General features: G+C 47.8%; 1 protein-coding gene and 1 pseudogene across 1 annotated transcript; both read right to left on the bottom strand.

Moving 5' to 3' along the window:
• Nucleotides 1-307: 307 nt before the first annotated feature.
• On the bottom strand, nucleotides 308-27,552 carry ZNF135 (zinc finger protein 135). The gene is made up of 11 exons (XM_033129314.1): nucleotides 27,108-27,552; nucleotides 26,318-26,450; nucleotides 25,576-25,660; nucleotides 23,832-23,958; nucleotides 18,812-20,531; nucleotides 8,179-8,189; nucleotides 7,850-8,045; nucleotides 5,985-6,069; nucleotides 4,241-4,367; nucleotides 3,444-3,542; nucleotides 308-2,678 (listed from the first exon to the last, which is right to left on the bottom strand). Exons 2-11 carry the CDS (start codon nucleotides 26,332-26,334, stop codon nucleotides 1,450-1,452), a joined length of 3,696 nt encoding a protein of 1,231 aa, XP_032985205.1. The 5' UTR covers nucleotides 26,335-26,450; nucleotides 27,108-27,552; the 3' UTR covers nucleotides 308-1,449.
• LOC117034624 (60S ribosomal protein L17-like) lies at nucleotides 17,027-18,810 on the bottom strand (annotated as a pseudogene).
• Nucleotides 27,553-27,889: the final 337 nt, after the last annotated feature.

Raw genomic sequence — 27,889 nt, 5'->3', positions numbered from 1 at the left:
GGTTCGATTCCCACATGGTACAGTGAGCTGCACGCTCACTGATTGAAGACAACTAGATTGAAGACAAGAAGCTGTCGCTGAGCTCCGGAGGGGCGGCCAGATGCTTGGATGGTTGGAGTGCAAGCTCACAACAAGGTTGCCGGTTCAATTCCCGCATGGGATGGTGGGCTGTGCCCCCTGCAACTAAAGATTGAAAACAGCAACTGGACTTGAAACTGAGCAGTGCCCTCCAAAACTAGATTGAAGAACAACAACTTGGAGCTGATGGGCCCTGGAGAAACAACACTGTTCCCCAATATACCCCAATAAAATTAAAAAAAAAATATTTCCAGAGTGTATTAATTACTATTGCTGTGTGGCAATAATCAAGGGTGGCAAGTCACCATTTAAGGATCGTAGTTGTCAGGGAGACTGCTTATAGTGATTCAGCATTCAATTAAATACTATGGACCTTCAAGTTAAATTATATAAAAACAAAAGCTTTTTAAACACCAGTATGAAAAATCAATGAAAAAATGGTTCAAGATAAAATCAACTTGTACATTTTTCAAAGGGATAAACCTTGCAAAACAAGGTTCCAACGTGTTAAGAGCTACTGCTCATGAGAATAGTGGCTTAATGTCAAAAATCTTCCCTCTTTTTGTGAAATGGCATCATCTGCATTTCTAATGCCTGTGAGTCCTATAAATAAATTTATAGCAAGAACAGAGCAGCAAAAGCCATCTGAAAATCTGTAAGGCTCCATGGAGCTTACACTTCAAGTCTTCCTATACAATTCTTTTCAACCCTGTTGCATATAAGGATTTATTACAAAATAATGCAGACAATGAATTTAAAAATCTGTTTAGAGTACACTGATATTTTGTCATATGGAGTTCAAATCTGTGAGACTGGTTGCCTTCTACCTTGATCAACAATTTACACACTGATCAGAGAACTTCATACTGAGACAGTTGAGTATGCATGGTGCTTCCATACAGATGCCACTCTCATGTGTGAAACACTCTGCCATAGTGTTTTTAGGGACTATCAGAGTCAATCTACACCATTCATAAGCACTCCCCCTGCCCCCAAAATGTAGTGTGCAATACTGATCAATCCAGATTGCATTTGGTTCTTACAAATGAAAGGCATTTGTTGGGTCCCTCACCACTTTGAAAATGTCTGGCTTGGAATCTGGTGAATCCTTGGACAGAAGCCACAGCAAACCCCACTATATTTTCCATTTCTTTTTTGGGTTCTATAGTGTTAGTGAGCACTCAAGTTTGAAGATCCTCAATGTGGCTCATCTCATTTACCTACTGTTTGGATAATCTGAGCAGTGTACTGTGTGTGAAAGCTTGTGTATAAATATGTCTGTGTTCTTGCTTTGGGTATGATTGGGTCAAGTATAGTAAGAGGTGAACTATGGCTTAAGGGTATGTACGTCCCAGCTTGTGTGGAGTGCATCTACACAGTATGAGTTCTCTGGTGCTTGGTCAGGGAGGAGCTGTGTGTGAAGGCCTTCTCACAGACCCTGCACTTGTATGGCTTCTCTCCCGTGTGGATCCGCCGGTGCTGAGTCAGGTGAGTGCTCTGCTTGAAGGACTTTCCACAATCCCGACATTCATAGGGCTTTTCTCCGGTGTGTGTCCTCTCATGCTGGCTTAGTGATGAGCTGTGACTGAAGGATTTCCCACATTCGTTGCACCCGTAGGGCTTTTCTTTGGTGTGGATTCTCTGGTGTTCTATAAGGAGGGAGCTCTGGCTGAAAGCTCGGCCACACTCGTTACACTCATAGGGCTTCTCTCCTGTGTGGATCCTCTGATGTTGAATGAGTGAAGCGAGCTGTCTGAAAGCCCTGCCACATTCATTACACTCATAGGGCTTCTCCCCAGTGTGGATTCGCTGGTGATTGTTTAGGGATGAACTGTGGCTGAAGGCCCTACCACAATCACTGCACTCGTAAGGTTTTTCCCCTGTGTGGATCCTCTGATGCTGAATGAGGTGTGTGCTGTGCCGGAAGGCCTTTCCGCACTGACTGCATTCGTAGGGTTTCTCTCCTGTGTGTGTCCGCTTGTGGTGGCTGAGTGATGAGTTGTGTCTGAAGGTCCTCCCGCACTGTATGCACTTATAGGGTTTCTCCCCAGTGTGGATTCTCTGATGTTTGGTAAATGCTGAGCTGTTTTGGAACGCTTTTCCGCATTCGTGACATTCATAAAATCTCTCTCCTGTGTGAGACTGCTGGTGTTCGATGAATATGGAGCTGTGACTGAAGGTCTTCCCACATTTCTTACATGTGTAGGGTTTCTCTTTTGCATAGGTTTTCTGTTGCACCTTTAATTTTGAGTCTGGATTCTCCCTCTTTCCATGTGTTCCCCACATGTGGGAGCCTTGTATTTCAGGAATCACGGGTTCAGTGGGAGCCCACGGGAGATGTGGGCTCAGACATGTGTTTTCCCCAAACCCATTCCCCAGTTGTTGCTCCTCAACAGATGTCCTCACAGGTGTGAAGGCCACCTGCAGCATACAGCCATCAAGGTTCTCATGACTCTGTTCCCAGGGGCCCGCAGCATCTTCACCCTTAGAACACCACTGACCATCCCATAGGAAGCTTCCTACCAGGACACCATTGAATAGTTCTTCACAGATGTCTTGCTTTGGAGCTGACAGTTTGGGTTTGGATCTAGTTTCCAAGCCTGAAAGAAACAGAAAATGGTAACGCCCGTTAGTCCCCATTCCAGTGAAAATGTTTATGGTGGGTAAAAGAATAAAATTGACTGTTTCCAAAGGTTCAAAGCATGATTGGCCTTGACCATGTAACAATATGGTTTCTGCAAACCTGGAGAGTGTCAGAAGAGGAAGGGTAGTGCTGAGAAGAGGGGAGGGGAGTTGGTAGAAGGGTACGGATAGAGTCGAAAGAGAGGACATGGAGAATGTGAGTGGGAGAAGATGCTGAGGGGAGAGTGGGTCTTCAGCAAAATGTGAACATATGCTCAGGCTTGGAAGGAGCAGAGTGATGGCCAGGCCCCAGGTAATGCCTCCTCCACTATGTCAGCTGGTGATGGAGAAGCTGCCATGTGGGAAGGAGCACTCAGCCCTCCCATTCCTCAGACTCAGCCTTTTCCTGGTGACCTTCACCACCAGGTGAGGAATTGTACCACCTCACCTCAGATGTAAAGAAACCCATCACCTTGTAACTTATGAAGTGTCCATCACCTGGAGGATGAATAAAAGACTGTGGTAGTTTAGAGCACTTTGATCTGGTTTATTCTGTTCCCCTAACTGGTAGGTTTATTCTGTCCCCCTAACCATGGTAGGACTCACTCACACCAAAACAATGCTTGGAGAATGCTCACTAATAGACCAAGTAGTCAGTTTATTCCAAAGAATTTGACAGCAGGCACAGAGAGAGACCTGCGGGGGTAAGTGGGTTCCTCCCAACTCTGTATTTCTCATCTCACCTGTGCACATACCTCGGGGAACTCCCTCGTCCATCGCCGATGGCTCTGCCTCCAGCTTCAGCAGGGAGATGACGGCTGGCTTCGGGAGCCAGTGTCCTGCTTGGACAAGACCCAGGGAGTGAGCATTTGTGTGCAGCACCCTTCCCAACCCTCTCCCCACTCCACCTTCAGTCTCTCAGGTCCAAAGTGGCTGGGGACCCCAAGAGGTCACAGTCATAACAGCCTCCAATATTCCTCCCTCACTCTTAGTCGCTGACCTCATCCCTGGTTCTGGGGTGGACATGTGACCCAGGCCTGGCCAGTCAGAGCGCTGCTTCTTCCCCTGCTCACTGGCAACAATGAGCCGTGTGAAGGCGACCGGGTGGCCGAAAGGAGACAACCCCGGCACCTTTCATTGGCACCCAGGACAAAGACCCTGTCTTTTCTGCTGGTCTCAGACCCCGGCAGCTGTCTTGTCACCTTCAGAGGGGCCCATCTGGACTGATGGCAGAAAGAGGTGCAGAGTGAGGACAAAGGGGTCTCCTGACCGCTCCACAGGTAGATCAGGTCCAGACTGGGGTTTTGCAGTCACGGGACCCAGTATGTCTCTCCACAAGACGGTATCCTGCTTCTGGCATTTTCAGGTGGGACCTGCTACGTGTAGGCCAAACATTCTAATTGACATTCCCGCAACCAAAACAGCATGGTCCCTAAAGCCAAACACACACCCAAGATATATGCTTTTAAAGCCTAGACCTACCCCCACTTTAACTCAAAACAATTAGAATCCATGGTGGGGGCCACAGGTGAGGCCTTACCTACAGATACAAGGAGCCCAAAGGTCTCCAGCATCACATCGCGGTACAGGGTCCTCTGGGCGGGCTCCAACTGCCCCCACTCCTCCTGGGTGAAGTCCACGACCACGTCCTCAAAGGTCACTTGCTCCTGAAATATCACATATGAGTGTCTTCAGTCAGCCCAACACTGGCCCTGTCTGCTGGCGGGAGCAGCAGGTGAACAAGGACAAGGCCAACCTGGGTAGGAGGGGGTTTTCTCAAGTCTGGGATTTGGGTTGGGTTTTTCTGTGGAGCTGGGGTCCTGCTGGAAGGGGGTTCTTAGGACTTAAGAGGACACACCCATCTTCAAGCAACTTACCTGCAGAAAAGTCTCAAAATAAGAAATGCTGCTGAGGAGTCAACGAGACAGGGGAGAACAATCCTGGGTGTTTTGGGTTCACTAGGATTCATACCTTCATGGAGGGACCCTTGGAGTGGCAGCTGTGTCTGGGCAGTAGGGGAAGGGAGCATCTGGAGAACTGTCAGGTTAGATTCCTGCCTTACCCTTGTGGCCAAAGTAACATCCTGATGCGTCCAAGATACCATGTTTTCCCAAAAATAAGACCTAGCCGGACAATCAGTTCTAATGCGTCTTTTGGAGCAAAGATTAATATAAGAACCGGTCTTATTTTACTACAAAATAAGACCGAGTCTTATATAATACCAGGTATAATACAATATTATATGATGGAATATAATATAATACAATACAATACCAGCTCTTATATTAATTTTTCTCCAAAAGACGCATTAGAGCTGATGGCCCCGCTAGGTCTTATTTTTGGGGAAACAGGGTATGTGCCCAATGAATGAAACAAAGCCTTTGAAACACAGATTTTAAAAAAGAATCTTGGGGCAGAGATGATCTTTCTAATCATGACACCAAACTCAGATGCTCCCCTCCACTGTATTATTTATCTTTTGATGCAAAGTAAATTCCCCCAAAGTTACTGTCCTAAAACAGCATCCATTTATTATCTCATAGTTCTATAGGTCAGAATCTAACACAGTGTGGCTGGGTTCTCTGCTCAGGACTCATGGGGTTAAAGTCAAGGTGTCAGTCAGATACTGTGTTTTATCCAGAAGCACGGGGGAAAAATCTGCTTCCAGACCGTCCCACTTAGGGCCTATGCTCATGCTGTTCCCTCGGCCTGGAACATTTTTTCTGTGGGCCTGACATCATTCCCGTGCCCCCACCCCGCGCACGTCTCTGCCTGTGGGCCATGTCTTCAGGAAGGTCCCCCGGTCTGTTCTAGTCAATGCCTGGTTCCCAAGCCTATCCTTCTCTGAGCTTTCTTGGCACATTTACATTCCTCGTTGGAGCCTCATAGGGAGGGAGACTTCTGCCTGCCTCACCTGTTCCTGCACCTGCGAACCTGCAACGGTGTCAGGACCACAACTGGTCGACTGGTCGTTGCTAGGTGCTCAGTACTCACCTGCCAAGTAATGACGAGAGTGAGGTGGGAGTAAAGACTTAGAATCCTGAGTTGAGGATGTGCCAGACTCATCAGTGAGAGGGCTGATCAATGTCGGCTAGGGCAGCATGGGGCAGGTGGGGAGGCCAGGAGGCCCTCAGAATGAGAACTGGAGGAGGACGTGGAGTTGGCTAAAGCACACTCCTGGCAGGGGACAGAGCGACGGAAAGGATCTGAGGCCAGAATGAGCCTGGTAGGGACCCAAGGCCAGGGCCCGGGAGACCTGAGTGTGAGGGTGGAGGTATACTCACCGGGGCCCCGGCATCCAGGAACCCAGGGGTCATTCCCTCCTCCTCTGGACTCTTGCACGAACAGTCAGATCCTCTGCACACAGTTCTGGGGGAAATGGGATGTGAGAGACTTAGCTGGTGTCTGTGTGACCAGAGACCAAGTGTCAGAACCCCTACCTGCAGGTAGGAAAGCTGTGGCTGCCAGAGCCTGAAACCCAGCACTCAGGCCAAACCTAACAGCACTGAACTTCAGCGTGGCATTTCCTGAGCCTCTGTAGGGTACTGAGTGCCATTCCAGCCACTGTTGAAAAATGACATCAGTTTTTCCTACCGCATTCCAAAGATAGGAAAACGGAGGGCAGGGTAGGCAAGGTGCAACATTTTCTAGTAACATTTTCTAGTAACAGACGACTTCTGTTACTCTGGGGTTCCTGGGAGCTGCTTGGTGTACCTCAGTTGCTCTCTCCCATGAAATGAGGGTGGTGACCCAACATGGAAATTACCAGAATTAAAGTGTGAAATGGGCTAAAAACAGCAGAGCAGCAGGATACACATGATGGCGACTGCTGCTGGGATGGAAGCCTCTAGTTTCAGTGAGCACTATTTAGTGTGTGTGGACAGAGTCTCAGAGAGCAGTTTCCAGGCTCTCGGCCTCGCATGGGGGGGGGGGGGGCGCTGGCTCAGGTGATGGTTGGCCGTTGGCTGTAGCCGGTTGGCCAACTGGCTGCTGATGTAACTGCCATGACTGCGCTAGTTGGGTGGATGGTTGGCAGGCAGAAAAGGTGGACGGGCAGATTGCGGAACGTGTGGATCCTCCTTCCTGTGTCTCGCCTGGCATCCAGCGAGAATACAGTGGTATGACTCCCCTATTTATGGCTTCGTGGGTGTTCCCTTTTTAGCCTCACCATATCCTGCGTTCTTATGTGGGGAGCGGGAGCTGAGACCTAGCATGACACCCTGCATGACATGGCGTCTAAGACATACAGACTACCTGTTCCTGGTAGTTTACAAGCTTGACCCTGGCTGTTTGCCCAAAATGAAGCCGAGGCCCAAGGCAAGATACGTTTCCCTCATCTTTGTACCTTCTCTGTTGATGCTGACTATGCACCTCCGATTTTGCCCCATCGCGTTTTGCACTGCTGTCTTCACTGCAGTTTCCAGGATGGGAGTTATGTTGTTCAGTGATGTATTCATGGGATTTTTATCATCTTCCCAACCCTCCCTGTCACCTCCTTGGGCTCCAGTGGGTGGAGACATGTGGGGTCTATGCAGAGGCTCTTAGGGATGGGACTGGGCCTGGCACCCAGGACATCTAAATAACGTATTTGCTGAATTAGTAAAAGGGCCTGGATGGTGCCTGGCTTGTATTCAGGGCTCAGTAAGAGCTTAATATATAACGTGTCTTTTCTGGGTCCCAAGCCACTGATATCAGTATCTTGTGCTTTTGGTCTCCTTTGCCTTCACCCTTTAGGGACAGAAGGCCCCTCATGAAAGTGACCTCCAGGTGATTCCGTGGTTGGACCTCAGTCGTCACCACCACGTCACCTCCGGACGTCCGAAATCCCGGAATTCCCACTGAAGCAGGGGAGGGATGCAGGCTAGTCTGGCTCCAGTCTTCCAAGGGTTTGGGCCGGCTGGTTCTCCAACTGTGTCCCCGAGTCGGGAGATTCCGACCCCTTCCGCCAAAGCCAGGACTCCTCTGCATCCCCAACCCCCTCTTGGACCCTGGAACCGCCCAAACAAGGCCCCGCCCCCAAGAAACCCGCCCGGGCCGAAAGCAGCAAAAGGGACTTGATACAGATGCACGAAGCTGGTTACACACGACCCACGGACACAAGGAACACTCTGGATCCCCGCCCCACTCGGCATCTGCCGATTTCACCTACCCGCTAGTGACCGAACAGGCTGCAACCGCCAACAGCCCGGACTGCGCCTGCGCAGGCGGCTGCCGAAGTCCATCTCCCAGAGGGCCGCGTGTTCTTTTTCCGGTTACTTCAAGGATCACCCCGCCCCCGACCATGACTCTCGAACCTGAGCAGCAAGACTCGGAATCCGAGCGCGACTTCGCAGACTCCGGCCAGACTCAGTCTTCACACCCCGACCCACTCCATTCTCCGGTAGACTGCGGCACAAAGTCGGTGACCATCTAAAGCCCGGGAGCGCCGAACTACATCTCCCAAAGGGCGGCGCGCGCTTCCGGTCATTTCCGTCTTACCCCGCCTCCGCCTGGAGGCACACATCGCTGGAATCAGAGGTAGGCCTTGCAGGCCGGCCACAGTCTCACTTTCCCACGGGAAGCCTCCCTCCCTGCACTCTGTCCTCCATCCTCAGGACGAAGGCCTTTTCTGCTGATTGAGCATGATTGCGCCTGCGATGGTCGTCGGCGAACTACAACTCCCAGAAGGCCACACGCTAGCTTCTTACGAATCTGTCCCTCCATGTTGGTTTATTTGCAAAAGGCGTTCGTTTCCAGTCTCCTGTGTATTTGTCCTCCCACATAAATATTCGCTGCCCGCCGGAGCATAACAGGTATTTGGGATGTCTTCCCCGCCTGTTTGAGAAACAGACATAAAACAGTAAAGGGGGAAATAAGATGGAGATTTCAGAAAAAGGATGGGTCTGGGTAAGCCACGATACACTCTGTTTCCCAACCGATATACATAAATGCCCGGGCAATGACATAACATTTCTGTGTGGAATATGAAAAGCACATTATGACATTTATTTTTTTAATGATTTTTATTAAAATACATAGCTAACATACAACATCATACCAGTTATATGTGTACACCATAGTTGTTCAACATTTCCATACCTAAAGGAAGTGATCACCATATGTCCAGCAATGAGCTGACACTATACTATGCTATCAGAATATTATTGACTATATTCCTCATGGTGTACATTACATCCTCATGACTTGTTTTATACCTGAAATTTCTACTTATTCCCTTCACCTTTCCCCCTCCTTTTTAATTTTTCAATTACAGTTAACATTCAATATTATTTTGTATTATTCAAGTGTACACCATAGTGGTTAGACATTTGTATAACTTAAAAAGTAATCCCCCTGACTAGTCTAATACTCACCTGTTAACTATACACAGCTATTACCATATTATTGACTATATTCCCAATACTTTCTTTTACATGCCTATGACTATTTTGTAACTACCGATTTGTACTTCTTAATCCCTTCACCTTTTTCACCGTGTCCCCAAACTCCCCTCCCGTCTATCATCCTGATAGATCTAGTATCCATCTGACACCATATGTAGTTATTACAATATTATTGACTATATTCCTTGTGCTATACCCTACATCCCCATGACTACTTTGTAATAACCAATTGTACTTCTTAATCTTTTCCTGTTTTTCATCCACCCCCTCACCCCCCTCCCATCTGGCAACCATCAATGTATTCTTCGTATCTGTGAGTGTGTTTCTATTTTGTTTGTATGTTTATTTTGTTCTTTAGATTCCATATATAAGTGAAATCACATTGCATCTGTCTTTATCTGGCTAACATACTCCACTCAGCACAATACCCTCCAGGTCCATCTACGCCATTGCAGATGGCAAGAACCCATTCCCTTCCATGGACAAGCAATATGCCATTGTATTCTACCTCCTTTCTATCCGTTAATCCATTGATGGCCTCCACATCTTGGCCATTGTAAATAATGCTGCAATGAATATATGGATTTACACATACTCTCGTAGTGGTGTTTTGGGATTCTTCGGATAAATACCCAGAAGTGGGATTATTGGGTTCTTTGTCTCTTGTTAGAGCCTTTGTATTAAAGTCTATTTTTTTTTTCAATTTCCATTTTCATGAAGTAACTTTTTTCATCTGTTTACTTACAATCTCTGTGTGTCTTTCAATTTGAAGTGAGTTTCTTGTAGGCAGCATATGTGTTTTGTTTTCTTATCCATTCAGCCACCCCATGTTTTTTTTTTTTCCTTTTCTTCCCCTTCCCTGCCAGCTTTATTGAGGTATGATTGACAAATAAAAATTGTACATATTTAAGTTGTACAATGTGGTGTATTGTGAAATGATTAATACAATCTATCTAGTTAACTTATCCATCACCTCACATACTTACTTAATTCTTTGTGTGTGGTGAGAACACTTATGATCTCTCTTGGCAATTTTCACATACAATATAGTATTATTAATTCTAGTCACCATGCTGTATATTAGATCTCCAGAATTTATTTCTCTTATAACTGAAAGTTTGTACCCATTGGCTAGTATCTCCCCACCCTGCCCCCCACACCTCCTTAACCATTCTCCTACTTTCTGTTTCTCTAAGATTGACTTTTTTTTTTTTAAGATTTTATTGGGGAAGGGGAACAGGAATTTATTGGGGAACAGTGTGTACTTCCAGGACTTTTTTCCAAGTCAAGTTGTTGTTCTTTCAATCTTAGTTGTGGAGGGTGCCGTTCAGCTTCAAGACCGGCAGCCTTCGGAGTTAGGAGCATGGAGCTCTAACCACCTGAACCATCACCGGGCTGGCCCTCCGTAAGATTGACTTTTTGAGGTTCCACCCCATGTTTTTGATCAAAGCATTTAATCCACTTACATTGAAAGTAATTATTGATAGATATGTAGCTATTGCCTTTTTATTATTCATACATTTTAGTTTTGTTTTTATTTATTTATTTTTGTCTCAAAGAAGACCCTCGAAGTGTCCTTGTAATGATGGTTTGGTGGTGATGAACTCCGTTAGCTTTTTCTTGTCTGGGAAATTCTTTATCTGTCCCTTGATTTTAATGATAGCCTTGCTTGGTAGAGTAGTCTTGGTTGTAGGTCCTTGGGTTTCACCACTTTGAATATTTTCTGGCAATCCCTTTTGGCCTGCAAAATTTCTGTTGAGAAATCAGCTGATAGTCTTATGAGAGCTTCCTTATAAGTTACTAGTTGCTTTTCTCTTGCTACTTTTAGGATTCTCTCTTTGTCTTTAACCTTTGCCATTTTAATTATAGTCTTAGTGGGGGCCTCTTTGGTTTCATCTTGTTTGGGACTCTCTGGGCTTGTATGTCTATTTCCTTTTTCAGGTTAAGAATGTTTTCCATCATTATTTCTTCAAATAGGTTCTGAGTCCCCTTCTACCTCTCTTCTCCTGGTACCCCTATAATGCGAATGTTGATGGAAAGCTTGATGTTGTGCCAGAGGTCTCTTAAATTATCCTCAGTTTTTTGGATTCTTTTTTCTTTTTGCTCTTCCAATTGGGTATATTCTGCTACCTTGTCTTCCAAATCACTGATTTGATCCTCTGCTTCATGTAGTCTGCTGGTGATTACTTCTAGTGCATTCTTCTTTTCAGTTATTGTAATCTTCACTTCTGACTGGTTCATTTTTATGGTTTCTATGTCCTTTTTTATGCTTGCTATCTCTTTGTTGAAATTCTTACTACGTTTCTTGAACATCCTTATAACCATTGTGTTGAACTCTGCATCTGATAGGTTGCTTACCTCCATTTCTTTTAGATCTGTTTCTGGATTTTTCTCCTGTTCTTTCATTTGGGATATATTTCTTTGTTTCCTCATTTTGGCTATCTCTTTCTGTTTGTTTTTATGTATTAGGTAGACCTGTTATGTCTCCCAGTCTTGCTGGGTGACCTCATGTAGTAGGTGTTCTGTGGGGCCCAGTGGCAGTCTCCTTGGTCACCTGCTCTGGGTGCTCCAGGAGTGTCCCTTGTGTGGGTTGTGTGTGACATCCTATTGTAGTTGAGCCTTGATTGCTGTTGGCTCGTCAGTAGGTGGTACTGACTGTCAGGTTGAGTGACTGTGACATCTGCAGCTTATGGGCTGCTATGCAGGTGGGCTTACCCCATGGAGGGGGATTCGTCCCAGAGGGCTCTGGTGCCTGTTGAGATCGTCCTTTGGGTGTGCCACTTGTGGGGTAATTGGGTGGTGCTCTGCTTGGTCTGAAGCCAATCTCCAAGTACAAGGTCTGATAATTAGGTTCGTGAACTCATCCTAGAAAAAGTGCTACATACCTCATTGCTGAATATCACTATGATCACCTTCGAAGTACTCCCCTTAGGAAACTATGCACCGATTCCACCTCCTAGTCCACCCTTCAAAGCAATTTTGGAACTCTTTTTTCTGGAATGACCATCCGAGCTGTCGTCATATTACCCTTGATGTCCTGAATGTCTTCCTTTCAATATTTCCTTTATCTTTGGGTAAAGAAAGAAGTCATTGGGGGCCAGATCAGGTGAGTAGGTAGGGTATTCCAACAGAGTTATTTGTTTACTGGCTGAAAACTCCCTCACAGACAGTGCATGTGATCTGGTGCATTGTTGTGATGCAAGAGCTATGAATTGTTGGCAAAAAGTTCAGGTCATCTAACTGTTTCATGCAATCTTTTCAGCACTTTCAGATAGTAAACATGGTTACCTGGTTGTCCAGTTGGTACAAATTTATAATGAATAATCCCTCAGATATCAAAAAGGGTGAGCAACATCTTTTTGACTTGATTTGGACTGATGGAACTTTTTTGGTCATGGAGAATTGATTGACTTCCATTGTGCACTTTGACACTTTGTTTCAGGGTCATATTGGCACATCCATGTTTCATCACCAGTGATAACATGGCCCCAAACATCGTCTTACCTCTCCAAAAGGTCTTGGCAAACTTTGACTCTCCTTTGCTTGTGTTCATCGGTGAGTTACTTCAGGACCATTATTGCACACACCTTTCTCATGCCAAGATTTTTAGTTCAGATTTTCCTGTTTCTCTTTTCCTGTTTACTTGGTCTGCTATGATTCTCACAGTGATGATTTTGATGTACAATTCGACAAATTTTTGCAATGTTTTTGTCAGTTCTGCTCGTTATTGGCCACCCTGACCTCTGTTCATCAGTGACACATTCTCTCCCCTCAGAAAAACATGGAATCCATTTGTACACTGCCATTTACTTCATGGCAATATCCTCATAAACTTGGACTAACATGTCCCTGATTTCACTTCCTCTCTTGCTAAGTTTAACAAGAAATTTGTTCATTGCTCTAATTCAAGTTCAGACATTCTCACGACGGCACACAAAAAGATGCAACAACAATAATGAATACCACTCAGCAAGACACTGCCACAGGTTGACATGAACAGAGCTGTAAGACACTGATATACCCAGGTTATGAAACCTCACTGAGTTTGTACAGTGCAGCCAATGTTAAGTGCACGATGGCAAGTTTACAAATTTAATTGAATTGTCAGATCTCGTATGTTGGTTCTGGGGCATTTTGGGAGGGGCTCCAGTGCAGGCTCAAGTCAGGCACTGCCTGTGACCGGCCTGGGAGTACCTGGTAGGAGATGCAAAGTAATACGTGGCTAGTCATTGCCTGTGGTGTACCTGGAGGCATGTGAGAGAGGCCACACTGGGCCCAAGGATGGCTTCCACCAGTACTGGGTCTGGGGTAGCTCCTCAGAAAGCCAGGACATTCCCATCCCTGCTGCCACCTGCTGGCTCCATAAGGTTCATCTGCTGATAAAGCCTCCTGTGGTATGGAGATAGGTGTGTTGGAATCTCAGTGAGTCTCCTGGGTGGAGTGAGTGGAACTCACCACACCAATTGAGATTCAGATTTGACCATGGGCAGGGGGAGGACTTACCACAGGATAGATGGCACCCGCCTGCTGGCTGCTCTTACAGAAGACTCCACACAGGGTAAATGGCAGCTATCTTCCAGCCTTCACCTGAAGCGACACATCTCAGTCTGTCTCCTGTATGTCTCCGATGCCCACCACCCCCAAGTCACTGTCCCTCCACTGGAGCCCAGGGTGAGTGCCTGCGAGCAAGTCTGTGCAGGCCCTTTAAGAGGATGTCTGAGTTTCCTGCCGTCTTCTGTCCCACCGGAGATAGTCAGAATCCCCACTATTTTTCACAGCCAGATGTTGTGGAGGCTCCTCTTCCCAGCACCAGTACTCCAGGCTGGGGAGGCCAGTGTGGAGATGGGGTCACTTACTCCTCTGTGGGGAACCTCTGTGGCTGAGGTATCCCTCCCAATTTTCATCTGCCACACAGAGGCTTGGGGCTGGCCTGTTTCGTGTCTTCGCCCTTCCTACCAGTCTCGACCTGGCTTCTATTTTACGTCCTTAGTTATGAAATTTCTCTTCAGCTAGACTTGAAATGGTTCTCCAGGTTGATTGTTCTAGAATTTAGTTGTAATTTTGATGTGTTCACAGGATGAAGTTAAGCACAGCGTTTATCTACTCTGCCATCTTGGATCCTTATGTGACATTTATTTTTATTTCATCATGGGAGGTGTATTTGTGAATGTGGCATCTTTGAAATCTGGCACTGAAGAGGATAGGCCCGCAGAGGCCCCCAGACTGCTGCCTGGCTTTCTCGGAGGTGTAGTCTGCAGCTCTTTGTGAATGTGGCCAGATTCTGTTATAATGGAGTACAACTTCCAGAAGGAAGGGCTCCTAGGTGATGTCGATGCTGTGGTACTGCCCAGTGTTCCCTCTATGGAGACGCAGCCTTACCGCAGATCCTTCAGGAAGTGGTAGAAACCTCTAGGTGTCCGTCATCGCCATCTTGTGGAAGAGGTTCGTGTAAGCATGATTTCTCCTATACTCCCCGAATTCTCAAAACACAGGCTTCCTGGATTCTGCTTAGCTGTTGCCCACGCTCTTCTGGAGGTAGGTATGCCCCCCAATGAGAGATTCTGAGAATTATAGTGAGAAAAAGCTGTCTCAGTGCAGTCTAGGGGAGCCTGAACAACCCCCAGAACTCCTCACTCGCAGGTGTTGCCCTCCCTCCCTCTTTAGGAAGTCACACCCCAACTGCAGAGCCTTCTGGAAGTAGTACAAGGTTGTAGGTGTCTGAGTTCGCCACCTAATGGACATTAGTGTAACCATGATTATAATTCCCATAATTCTCAAATCCAGGGAATCTGGGGAACTGCCAACATAGCTCTTCTGGAGGTGGGGACACTTGCCCAATGGTAGCGTCTGGGAAATGCAGTGATTTTAACCTGTCTGAGTGTGACCTAGGCTAGGCGACAGGGCCTGGACAACCACTCCCAGAGTCTTTGTTCCTAGGTGACTCCAAATTTCTGGAGCCAATAACTGAGTCTCTCCATAAAGTGGAGCACCCATACCCACACAATCTTGTGGGAGTAGTACAATGTTCTAGGTATCCAACTGACCACCTTGTAGACAAGATTAGTGTAATGGTGATTCCTTATAAATCCCAGAATTCTTATCCTCAGGTCTCCTGGACTTTATGGAGCTGTTGATGACACTGTTTTAAGGGCAGGACAACCACTGAATGGTGTCTCTGGGAATTACAATGAGTTAAAACTGTCTCAGTGCGCCTAGCCTGGCTGGAGAGCCTGGACAAGTCCAGAAAACCCCGTCCACAGCACAGGACCCGTCATGCTCACCCATACAGTATACGCCTGCACTGCCATGCCTTCTAGTAAATGTATTTTGGGTAAATAGTGAAAACCCTCGCACCTCCAAAATCAACATATTAATTTGATGACTTCTAAAATATATGTAAAAGTTTTAGAATTGCTTTTCTTAAAATATTATACTATGAAAAATAAACCAACTGTAAAGATTTCAGGATTTGTTGGCCATTCCCTAACCACCGCCACCCTGTCCAAGACATGGTAAAGTCACAAGTGGGTGATTTGTTGAACAAATTCATAGGCAGAGGTTCCACTCAAGTCTCAGGGGAAGCTGGGCTGGCTCAGGCATTAGTGGCAGGGGATCTGTAATAAGGGTCTCAACCCCCATGCAAAGATGAAGGGACATGGAACACTGAGAAAAACACAGCAAATGAGGGGCACAGGTGGCCCGGGTCTCACTAATGGAGTTGGGAGGGCTGGAAAGTGTACAGACCATTGGGTGCTGAGCCAGGATATCTTACAAAAGGCTGTAAGATATCTGGAAGTGACACTAAGAATGGTGGAGCTCATGGGATAGGGCAAAGTAAATCACACACATGGAAGCCTGCCAAGACAGGAGTATATGTCAATGGGGAAATATCCAGGAGTACCCTCAGCAACAGACTGAATTGCATACCCTCATCCACAAATCCATATATTGAAGCTCTAACTCCCAATGTGACTGGCATAGATAGGGCCTTTCTAGAGGTAATTAAGGTTAAATGAGAGCATAAGGGTGGGGGCCTAATCCCACAGGGGGACTGAGAGGTTACCCTTCACCTTCAGTCCACCAAGAGTGGAAGACCTGAAATCAAGAAGCAGACAAATGATTGCTGTGTGCTAGTCTCTGGAAAGGGCTCCCTGAGGAAAGGTCCACGGGTCAGGGATGAAAGGATACATGAGCATCACGCAGTTGACAGGTGGAAGGAGTGGTTCCTTAAAGCAGCAGAAAGGGCCTTTCTACAGGCCCTGAGAAGGGTGACACATTATGTCCTTGTACCATAGAGGAGAGTCATCTTTATCATCTCCACCCCAAAGATTTGGACTCCTTCATTGGAGTGCAGTTTCCAAGAGTCTGCATTTATAACCAATATCCTGGTGATTGTAACAAAAAGCATGGATCCTACTGTGAGACAGAGAAGTGGGGCAGTACGAGACCAAAACATGGGCAGAAGCCCCATCTCACAGGACCTTGTCTGCCAGTCAGGGTTTTTAATTCATCTAAAGAATGGTAGGAACCAATGGAGGGTATGAGGCAAGAGTGACCCAATTGTATGTATTAAAAAAGATTCTCTCGGGGCAGCAGGAGGGTTCAGTTAGAGCGAGAGCTCTGAACAACAGGGTTGCTAGTTCAGTTCTCACATGGGCGAGTGAGCTGCAGCCTCCACAACGTAGACTAAAGATAATGAGTTGCTGCTGAACTTCCAGAGGGGCAGCCGGATGCTCAGTTGGTTAGAGCGCGAGCTCTCAACAAGGTTGTTGGTTCAATTCCAACATGGAATGGTGGGCTGTGCTCCCTGCAACTAAAGATTGAAAATGACAACTGGACATGAAGCTGAGCTGCACACTAACTAGGTTGAAGGACAACTTGGAGCTGATGGGCCCTGGAGAAACACACTGTTCCCCAATATTCCCCAATAAAATAAAATAAAAAATTATCTCCCAGAGTGTATTAGTTATTATTGCTGTGTGGTAATAGTCAAGGGTGGCAAGTCACCATTTAAGGGTTGTAGTTGTCAGGGAGACTGCTTTTAGTGGATTCAGGGTTCAATTAAATACTATGCACCTTCAAGTTAAATTATATAACAACAAAAGCTTTTTAAACACCAGTATAAAAAAATCAATGAAAAAATGGTTCAAGAGAAAATCAACTTGTACATTTTTCAAAGGGATAAACTTTGCGAAACAAGGTTCCAAGGTGTAAATGCTACTGCTCATGAGATAGTGGCTTAACCTGAAAAATCTTGCCTCTTTTTGTGAAATGGCATCATCTGCGTTTCTAATGCCTGTGAGTCCTATAAATAAATTTATAGCAGAACAGAGCAGCAAAAGCCATCTGAAAATCTGCAAGGCTCCATGGAGCTTTCAAGTCTTCCTATACAAATCTTTTCAACCCTGTTGAATATGAGGATTAATTTATTGCAAAATAATGCAGACAATGAATTTAAAAATCTGTTTAGAGTACAATGACACTTTGTCATATGGAGTTCAAATCTGTGAGACTGGTTGCCTTCTACTTTAACCAACAATTTAAACACCGATCAGAAAACTTCATACTGAGACAGTTGAGTATGCATGGTGCTTCCATACAGATGCCACTCTCATGTCTGAAACACTCTGCCATAGTGTTTTTAGGGACTATCAGAATCAATCTGCACCATTCATAAGCACTCCCCCTTCCCCTAAAGTGTAATGTGCAATACTGATCGATCCAGATTGCATTTGGTTCTTACATATGAAAGGCATTTGTTGGGTCCCTCACCACTTTGAAAATGTCTGGCTTGGAATCTGGTGAATCCTTGGACAGAAGCCAAAGCAAACCCCACTATATTTTCCATTTCTTTTTTGGGTTCTATAGTGTTAGTGAGCACTCAAGTTTGAAGGTCCTCAACGTGGCTCATCTCCACATTTACCTACTGTTTGGATGATCTGAGCAGTGTATTGTGTGTGAACGCTGGTGTATACATATGTCCATGTTCTTGCTGTTTTTTCTCTACTTTTACTTTTATTAGCATTTATTTTATGTTGAATTTACTCCCGGGCCTTACGTTTTTGTTTCTTCAGTTTCTTCTGGGAGATCTTTTTCTTCTGAGCAACCTCCTCTTCTGGTTGAGGAACAATTTTTTCTTATTTAGTTAGGATCATCTCAATGTGACAGGGAGAGCTCATGTATGGGTTAATCCACCTGTGAGCTCTGTAAGTTCTCCGCTGCATCTTGGGAGCTTTGTTCACTTGGATGTGCTCAGTGACCAGAGAGTCTATATCTAAACCCTTAAGTTCAGCATTACTCTTTGCATTTTTGAGCATGTGCAGTAAAAATTCTGCACTCTTTTTGGGCCAATGACCCTGCATCCAACCCCACTGTTTAGCCTGGGCACACCTCCCAACTGCATCATTGTAATGATGGAATGGCACACATTGCTTTCATAACATGACATCCTTTAAAAACTTCATGGCTTTTCGGATATGCATACCCTTGATGGTCTGGGCAGTTTCATGAGTGTTCTTAAAATGAACCTGTAGATTTGAATCTCTTGATTTACATGATTTTGTGGGGTTCTCTGGGTCAAGTGAATAGTGAACCATTTTCAGAGGTCACCTCAGGCCGCTTTTGGAAAGAGCTGTGTTCTTGCTTTGGGTATGATTGGGTCAAGTGTAGTAAGAGATGAACTATGGCTTAAGGGTATGTACGTCCCAGCTTGTGTGGAGTGCATCTACACAGTATGAGTTCTCTGGTGCTTGGTCAGGGAGGAGCTGTGTGTGAAGGCCTTCTCACAGACCCTGCACTTGTATGGCTTCTCTCCCGTGTGGATCCGCCGGTGCTGAGTCAGGTGAGTGCTCTGCCTGAAGGATTTCCCACAATCCTGGCATTCATAGGGCTTTTCTCCAGTGTGTGTCCTCTCGTGCTGGCTTAGTGATGAGCTGTGACTGAAGGATTTCCCACACTCGTTGCACCCGTAGGGCTTTTCTTTGGTGTGGATTCTCTGGTGTTCTATGAGTAGGGAGCTCTGGCTGAAAGCTCGGGTACACTCATGACACTCATAGGGCTTCTCTCCTGTGTGGACCCTCTGATGTTGAATGAGTGGAGCAAGCTGGCTGAAGGCCCTGCCACATTCATTACACTCATAGGGCTTCTCCCCAGTGTGAATTCGCTGGTGTTTGTTTAGGGATGAGCTGTGGCTGAAGGCCTTCCCACAGTCGCTGCACTCATAGGGTTTTTCCCCTGTGTGGATCCTCTGATGTTGAGTGAGGTGTGTGCTCTGCCGGAAGGCCTTCCCGCATTGATTGCATTCGTAGGGCTTTTCCCCGGTGTGTGTCCGCTCATGCTGGCTGAGTGATGAGCTGTGGCTGAAGGTTTTCCCACACTCATTGCACCCATAGGGCTTCTCGCCAGTGTGAATCCTACGATGCTCAGTCAGCAGCGTGCTCTGGCTGAAGGCTTTCCCACATTCACTGCACTCGTAAGGCTTCTCTCCAGTGTGTGTCCTCTGATGCTGAATTAGTGGTGTGATCTGGGTGAAGGCTTTTCCACACTCGTGACACTCATAAGGCTTCTCCCCAGTGTGGATTCGCTGGTGCTTTGTCAATGACGAGCTGTGGCTGAAAGTCTTGCCACAGTCTCCACACTCATAGGGCTTCTCCCCAGTGTGGATTCGCAGGTGCTGGGTCAGATGGATACTTTGCCGGAAGGCCTTCCCACATTCACTGCACTCATAGGGCTTTTCGCCTGTGTGAGTCCGCTCATGTTGGCTGAAGGAGGACCTAAAACTAAAGGATTTCCCACATTCACTGCACTCGTAGGGCTTCTCGCCTGTGTGAGTTCTCTGGTGCTGGATCAGTGGGGCAATTTGGTTGAAGGTCCTCCCGCACTGTATGCACTTATAGGGTTTCTCGCCAGTGTGGATTCTCTGATGTTTGTTAAGTGCTGAGCTGTTTCGGAAACCTTTTCTGCATTCGTGACATTCGTAAGGTCTCTCTCCTGTGTGTGTTCGGAGGTGTTCAATGAGTGCCGAGCTGTGACTAAAGGCCTTCCCACATTCTTGACATGTGTAGGGTTTCTCTTTTGCATAGGTTTTCTGTTGCACATTTAATTTTGAGTCTGGATTTTTCCTCTTTCTATGTGTTCCCCACATGTGGGAGCCTTGTCTTTTAGGAGTCACAGGTTCAGTTGGGAGATCTGGTCTCAGAAGTGAGTTTTCCCCAAACCCATTCTCTGGCAGCTGCTTCTGAACAGATGTCCTCACAGGTGTGAAGGCCACCTGCAGCACACGGCCATCAAGGTTCTCATGACTCTGTTCCCAGGGACCCGCAGTATCTTCACCCTTAGAACACCACAGACTATTCCATAGGAAGCTTCCTACCAGGACACTGTTGAATAGTTCTTCACAGATATCTTGCTTTGGAGGTGACAGTTTGGGTTTGGATGTAGTTTCCAAGTCTGAAAGAAAAAAAATGGTAACGCCCCTTAATCCCCATTCCAGAGAAAAAGTTTGTAGTGGGTGAAAGAATAAAACTGATAGCTTCACAAGGTTCAAAGCACGAGTAGCCTTGACAGTGTAACAATATGGTTTCTGCAAATGAGGGAGCGGTCAGGAGAGGAAGAGAAGTTCCAAGAACAGGGGAGGGGATTTGGTATAAGGACACGAATGGAGTTGACAAGGGGGGTACAGAAAATGTGGGTGGGAGAAGATGCTGAGGGGAGAGTGGGTCTTCAGCAAAATATGAACATATGCCCAGACTTGGAAGGAGCAGAGCGATTGCCAGGCCCCGGCTAACACAGCCTCTACTATGCCAGTTGGTGAGAGAAGTCATCATGTTGGAAGGATCACTCAGCCCTCCTGTGGCTCAGATCGAGCCTCTTTCTAGCAGCCTGTCAATATTGTACCTCCTCACCTCAGATGTAAAGAAACCCATCAACTGGGAACTGATGAAGTGTCCTTCACCAGGAAGATGGATAAATGACTGTGGTGGTTTAGAGCACCTTGATCTGCTTTATTCTGTCCCCCTAACTGGGAAACCCCCATGGGTAGCAGCTTCTTTCCACCTTAGTCACCATGTACCCCCACCCACAACAGGGGGCAACAGACATGCTGAATGAACATGGAGTCCCTCCCCGCTTCCTGGAAGTATGGCCTTTCCGCCCTGGTACCCATTCCTCTCCTCAGAGACAGAGACTCTGCTGCCACCCCAACCTCAGCACTGGAATGTACTCTTGTGGGCACCTTTCACATTTATATTACATCCTAGTGAACTGGTAAGGGCATAAAAAAGAAGTCAAGCTGGGTGCAGTGGGCAGAATAGAGGCTCCCAAAGATGTTTACATCCTAAGCTCTGGAACCTGGGAGTATGCTGTTACCTGACATGTCAAGGAGGAATTAAGGTTGCTAATCTTTTTTTTCCCCCCTTCCCCACCCCCGAATTCCGAGTCAAGCCACTGTTTCTCAATCTAGTTGTGGAGGACACAGCTCACTGGCCCATGTTGGTATAATGATCATTGTGCTCTACCCAGCTGAGCCAGTTGGTTGCTGGCCGCTGGCTGGCTACTCACGCATCTCTCGCCAGCTGCCGGCTGCTCATGGCAGCACCCGGCAGCATACAGAAGAACACAGCAGCTTACGCTGGCCGCAGGGTGCTCATGGCAGCCCAGCTCCAAGGAGAGCCGTTATTCACAATCTTAGCTGTAGAGGGCGCAGCTCAGTGGCCCATGTGGGAATCCAACCAGCAACCTCGGTGTTAGGAGCACATTGCTGAGTCACTTGGGTCACCCGGCCGCCCTGGTTGCTAATCTTTTGACGTCAGCTGACTATCTGAGATTACAGTGGCTTATCCAAGTGACCCCATGTAACCACAGGGTTCTTAAATGTGAGAGACCAGAGTGTCACAGTGTGTGATGATTTGACCAACCGTGCTAACATTGAAGACTGACAAGGCCATGAGTTCAGGAAATGTGACAACATCTACAGGCTAGACAATGGAAGAAAATGGATTCTGCCAGACACTCCGGAAGGAATGCTGTCCTGATGACACCTTGAACATAGTCCCGTGAGACACATTTGGACTTTTGACCTGTAGAACTGTAAAACAATATGTGTTGCTTTACGTCACTACATTTGTGGTAATTTGTTACAACAGCAATAGGAGGCTAACGTGCTGGGTGAAAGCCAGTTATTACTTGAGGCTGGAGAGACCCTGTTGTGACCCCTTCCACACACTGGCCATCCCACCTGGGCCCTGGCGATGGGCCACTGCTTGAACAGGGTCAGGGCCTGACACCAGTAGGAAACTGCCTGCCAGAGGGCCAGGACGCCACCACTTCCTAGAGAGCTGCCTATCTGTCTAAGGAGATGGACAGGAGGTATGAAGAGCAGAACCACCCAGCCCACGTGTAGTTACATGGAAGAGCCCATCCTAGATTTACTACCCACAGATGCAAGAGTCATAAGTGATTCTCTGGTTTAAAGTACTGAGGCTGGAGTGTTTGTTACACAGCAAGAGCCCTTGCATCATCAAAGTGCCCTTGCACATGCTGTTTCCTCCGCCTGGAATCTTTCTCTCCCAGATTGTTTCAAGGCAGCACTGTTCTCATTGTTCGGGCTTCAGCTCCCATGTCCACTTGGAGCGGTGAGCCCTCATCTCTCTACTTAAGTCTTTCTCCCAATTGTAGTCTCTACCTTATCACCACCTTTCATTTCCTCATAATCAGCAATCATCTCATTCACCGTTATTGTTATTACTTTAGCTATTGTTGTGTGCCCTTCTCCCTCAACAAGAACGTAAATTCAGCAAAGACAAAAGCCTGGTCTCATTCACAGCAAAACAGTGCTTGGTGAATGCTCACTAAAAGATGAGTAGTCAGTTTATTCCCAAAGAATCTGAGAGCAGACACAGAGAGACCTGGGAGGTAAGTGGGCTCCTCCCAGCTCTGTATCTCTCATCTCACCTGGGAACACATCCTTGGGGAACTCCCTCATCCACCTCCCATGGCTCTGCCTCCAGCTCAAGCAGGGAGATGACGGCTGGCTTCCGGAGCCAGTGTCCTGCTTGGACAAGACCCAGGGAGTGAGCATTTGTGTGCAGCACCCTTCCCAACCCTCTCCCAACTCCACCTTCAGTCTCTCAGGTCCAAAGTGGCTGGGGACCCCGAGAGGTCACAGTCATAACAGCCTCCAATATTCCTCCCTCACTCTTAGTCGCTGACCTCATCCCTGGTTCTGGGGTGGACATGTGACCCAGGCCTGGCCAGTCAGAGCGCTGCTTCTTCCCCTGCTCACTGGCAACAATGAGCCGTGTGAAGGCGACCGGGTGGCCGAAAGGAGACAACCCCGGCACCTTTCATTGGCACCCAGGACAAAGACCCTGTCTTTTCTGCTGGTCTCAGACCCCGGCAGCTGTCTTGTCACCTTCAGAGGGGCCCATCTGGACTGATGGCAGAAAGAGGTGCAGAGTGAGGACAAAGGGGTCTCCTGACCGCTCCACAGGTAGATCAGGTCCAGACTGGGGTTTTGCAGTCACGGGACCCAGTATGTCTCTCCACAAGACGGTATCCTGCTTCTGGCATTTTCAGGTGGGACCTGCTACGTGTAGGCCAAACATTCTAATTGACATTCCCGCAACCAAAACAGCATGGTCCCTAAAGCCAAACACACACCCAAGATACATGCTTTTAAAGCCTAGACCTACCCCCACTTTAACTCAAAACAATTAGAATCCATGGTGGGGGCCACAGGTGAGGCCTTACCTACAGATACAAGGAGCCCAAAGGTCTCCAGCATCACATCGCGGTACAGGGTCCTCTGGGCGGGCTCCAACTGCCCCCACTCCTCCTGGGTGAAGTCCACGACCACGTCCTCAAAGGTCACTTGCTCCTGAAATATCACATATGAGTGTCTTCAGTCAGCCCAACACTGGCCCTGTCTGCTGGCGGGAGCAGCAGGTGAACAAGGACAAGGCCAACCTGGGTAGGAGGGGGTTTTCTCAAGTCTGGGATTTGGGTTGGGTTTTTCTGTGGAGCTGGGGTCCTGCTGGAAGGGGGTTCTTAGGACTTAAGAGGACACACCCATCTTCAAGCAACTTACCTGCAGAAAAGTCTCAAAATAAGAAATGCTGCTGAGGAGTCAACGAGACAGGGGAGAACAATCCTGGGCGTTTTGGGTTCACTAGGATTCATACCTTCATGGAGGGACCCTTGGAGTGGCAGCTGTGTCTGGGCAGTAGGGGAAGGGAGCATCTGGAGAACTGTCAGGTTAGATTCCTGCCTTACCCTTGTGGCCAAAGTAACATCCTGATGCGTCCAAGATACCATGTTTTCCCAAAAATAAGACCTAGCCGGACAATCAGTTCTAATGCGTCTTTTGGAGCAAAGATTAATATAAGAACCGGTCTTATTTTACTACAAAATAAGACCGAGTCTTATATAATACCAGGTATAATACAATATTATATGATGGAATATAATATAATACAATACAATACCAGCTCTTATATTAATTTTTCTCCAAAAGACGCATTAGAGCTGATGGCCCCGCTAGGTCTTATTTTTGGGGAAACAGGGTATGTGCCCAATGAATGAAACAAAGCCTTTGAAACACAGATTTTAAAAAAGAATCTTGGGGCAGAGATGATCTTTCTAATCATGACACCAAACTCAGATGCTCCCCTCCACTGTATTATTTATCTTTTGATGCAAAGTAAATTCCCCCAAAGTTACTGTCCTAAAACAGCATCCATTTATTATCTCATAGTTCTATAGGTCAGAATCTAACACAGTGTGGCTGGGTTCTCTGCTCAGGACTCATGGGGTTAAAGTCAAGGTGTCAGTCAGATACTGTGTTTTATCCAGAAGCACGGGGGAAAAATCTGCTTCCAGACCGTCCCACTTAGGGCCTATGCTCATGCTGTTCCCTCGGCCTGGAACATTTTTTCTGTGGGCCTGACATCATTCCCGTGCCCCCACCCCGCGCACGTCTCTGCCTGTGGGCCATGTCTTCAGGAAGGTCCCCCGGTCTGTTCTAGTCAATGCCTGGTTCCCAAGCCTATCCTTCTCTGAGCTTTCTTGGCACATTTACATTCCTCGTTGGAGCCTCATAGGGAGGGAGACTTCTGCCTGCCTCACCTGTTCCTGCACCTGCGAACCTGCAACGGTGTCAGGACCACAACTGGTCAACTGGTCGTTGCTAGGTGCTCAGTACTCACCTGCCAAGTAATGACGAGAGTGAGGTGGGAGTAAAGACTTAGAATCCTGAGTTGAGGATGTGCCAGACTCATCAGTGAGAGGGCTGATCAATGTCGGCTAGGGCAGCATGGGGCAGGTGGGGAGGCCAGGAGGCCCTCAGAATGAGAACTGGAGGAGGACGTGGAGTTGGCTAAAGCACACTCCTGGCAGGGGACAGAGCGACGGAAAGGATCTGAGGCCAGAATGAGCCTGGTAGGGACCCAAGGCCAGGGCCCGGGAGACCTGAGTGTGAGGGTGGAGGTATACTCACCGGGGCCCCGGCATCCAGGAACCCAGGGGTCATTCCCTCCTCCTCTGGACTCTTGCACGAACAGTCAGATCCTCTGCACACAGTTCTGGGGGAAATGGGATGTGAGAGACTTAGCTGGTGTCTGTGTGACCAGAGACCAAGTGTCAGAACCCCTACCTGCAGGTAGGAAAGCTGTGGCTGCCAGAGCCTGAAGCCCAGCACTCAGGCCAAACCTAACAGCACTGAACTTCAGCGTGGCATTTCCTGAGCCTCTGCAGGGTACTGAGTGCCATTCCAGCCACTGTTGAAAAATGACATCAGTTTTTCCTACCGCATTCCAAAGATAGGAAAACGGAGGGCAGGGCAGGCAAGGTGCAACGATTTCTAGGGTGATGACGACCTCTGTTACTCTGGGTTCCTAGGAGCTGCTTGGTGTGCTTCAGTTGCCCTCTCCCATGAAATGAGGACCTCCCATGAAATGAGGTCCTCTTCCATGGTGACCCAACATGGAAATTACCAGAATTAAAGTGTGAAACGGGCTGAAAACAGAGCAGAGCAGCAGGATACACATGATGGCGCCTGTTGCTGGGATGGAAGCCACTATTTTCAGTGAGCACCTATTTAGCGCCTAAGACATACAGACTACCTGTTCCTGGTAGTTTACAAGCTTGACCTTGGCTGTTTGCCCAAAACGAAGCCCAGAACCAATCCAGGATGCGTTTCCCTCATCTTTGTACCTTCCCTGATGACGCTTATTATGCACCTCCTAGTCTGCCGCATCCCGTTGTGCGCTGCTGTCTTCACTGCAGTTTCCAGGATGGCAGTTATGTTGTTCAGTGAGGTATTTATGTGATTTTTATCATCTCCCAGATCTTCCCTGTCTCCTCCTAGGGCTCCTGTGGGTGGAGACATGTGGGGTCTATGCAGAAGCTCTTAGGGATAGGACTGGGTCTGGCACCCAGGACATCTAAATAACGTGTTTGCTGAATTAGTAAAGTGGCCTGGATGGTGCCTGGCATGTAGCCAGGGCTCAGTAAGAGCTTAATATATAACGTGACTTTTCTGGGTCCCAGGCCACTGGAATTAATATCTTGTGCTTTTGGTATCAGTCACATTCACTCTTTAGGGACCGACGGCCCCTCTGGAAGGTGAGGCTCCACATGGCTCTGTGGTTGGACCTCGGTCGTCACCACCACAGATTCCAGGACGCCCCACTAAAGTAGGAGAGGGATGCAGGTTAGGCTGGCTCCAGTCTCTCTAGGGTTTCAGCTGGGTGGCTCTATGACTGTGTCCCCGAGTCGGGAGATTCCGAGCCCTTCCACCAAAGCCAGAACTCCTCTTCTTCCCCAATACCTCCTGGACTCGAATACCCTGAACCGAACCCCGCCTACTCGGCACGTTCTTACTGCCCCGAAGCGACCCGCCCTGGGCCGAAAGCAGCATAAGAGACTCGACAGACACGCGCGGCTGGGTACAAAAGGCAGCCTGGACCCAAGGAACAACCGGATACCCTCCCAGCAACCTCCGTCCTGGACACTCCCGATGTCGCTTACCCGAAGGACGACTAGACAAAGGCTGCGACCGCGACTGTCCCGCACTGCGCCTGCGCCGAACTACATTTCCCAGAGGGCCATGCGTTCACTAGGGTTATCCCAGGGCTTACTTCTGCACGGTCAGTCTGTCGATCCGTAGTTTTAAGGCTTGGTCAGCTGACCGGCTCAGTTTCTTCCCCGCTTTGCTTTCACTCACCGTTAGAGGGCCGTAGAAAGTCCACGTCCACCCTCACCGTGGGCGCTCCCAACTACATCTTTATGAAGGCGGCGCGCGCTTCCAGTCGTTTCGGTGCTCGCCCCGCTCCCGCCCGGTGCCGAGACTGGGTGAGGATCCGAGTTTGGCCTCGCAGACCCCTGCCTGACAGTGCCTCTCCTTTCCACCTGAAACCTCACACACCGCAGTTCTTTGAACCTCAGAATGGAGGCCCCTTCCCCGCCCTCTGCCCCCCGTTGCTGCCATTGCGCCTGCGCTGGAGGCGTCGAACTACAATTCCCAGAGGGCTACGTTAGGGATCCTTGCATAGCTGCACGGGACTGTTGGTTCTTTCTCGCTGGGAGTTTAAGTCCCAACGCCTGCATTTAACGTCCTGCATGTAAATATTAGCTGCTCTTTCTCATAGCATTAATTGCCTTGCGGACGTCGCACTATCTTGGTACGGAGAGACATGAAACACAGGACAAAAGGGCTAAAGAGAGACTGAACAGAATGAAGGCATAGTTCGATTGTTCCTTTGGCTCAGTTCCAGAAGCCAGAAAAAGGACGCGTCTGGGTTAGCCAGGAC

The sequence above is a fragment of the Rhinolophus ferrumequinum genome, chromosome 15 (assembly GCF_004115265.2).
Source record: "Rhinolophus ferrumequinum isolate MPI-CBG mRhiFer1 chromosome 15, mRhiFer1_v1.p, whole genome shotgun sequence".
In the NCBI taxonomy this organism is placed as follows: Eukaryota; Metazoa; Chordata; class Mammalia; order Chiroptera; family Rhinolophidae; genus Rhinolophus; species Rhinolophus ferrumequinum.
Note: the sequence above shows the minus strand (reverse complement) of the source record. Positions and strands in the feature narration are given on the sequence as shown.

Excerpts from the sequence above, each read along its gene's own strand:
- ZNF135 (XM_033129314.1), bottom strand. Across the intron at positions 23,959-25,575 it reads TCCTGGATGCCGGGGCCCCG|GAGCAAGTGACCTTTGAGGA; the intron begins GTGAGTATACCT and ends GTGATATTTCAG. Across the intron at positions 6,070-7,849 it reads GCCTGTTCGGTCACTAGCGG|AACTGTGTGCAGAGGATCTG; the intron begins GTAGGTGAAATC and ends CATTTCCCCCAG.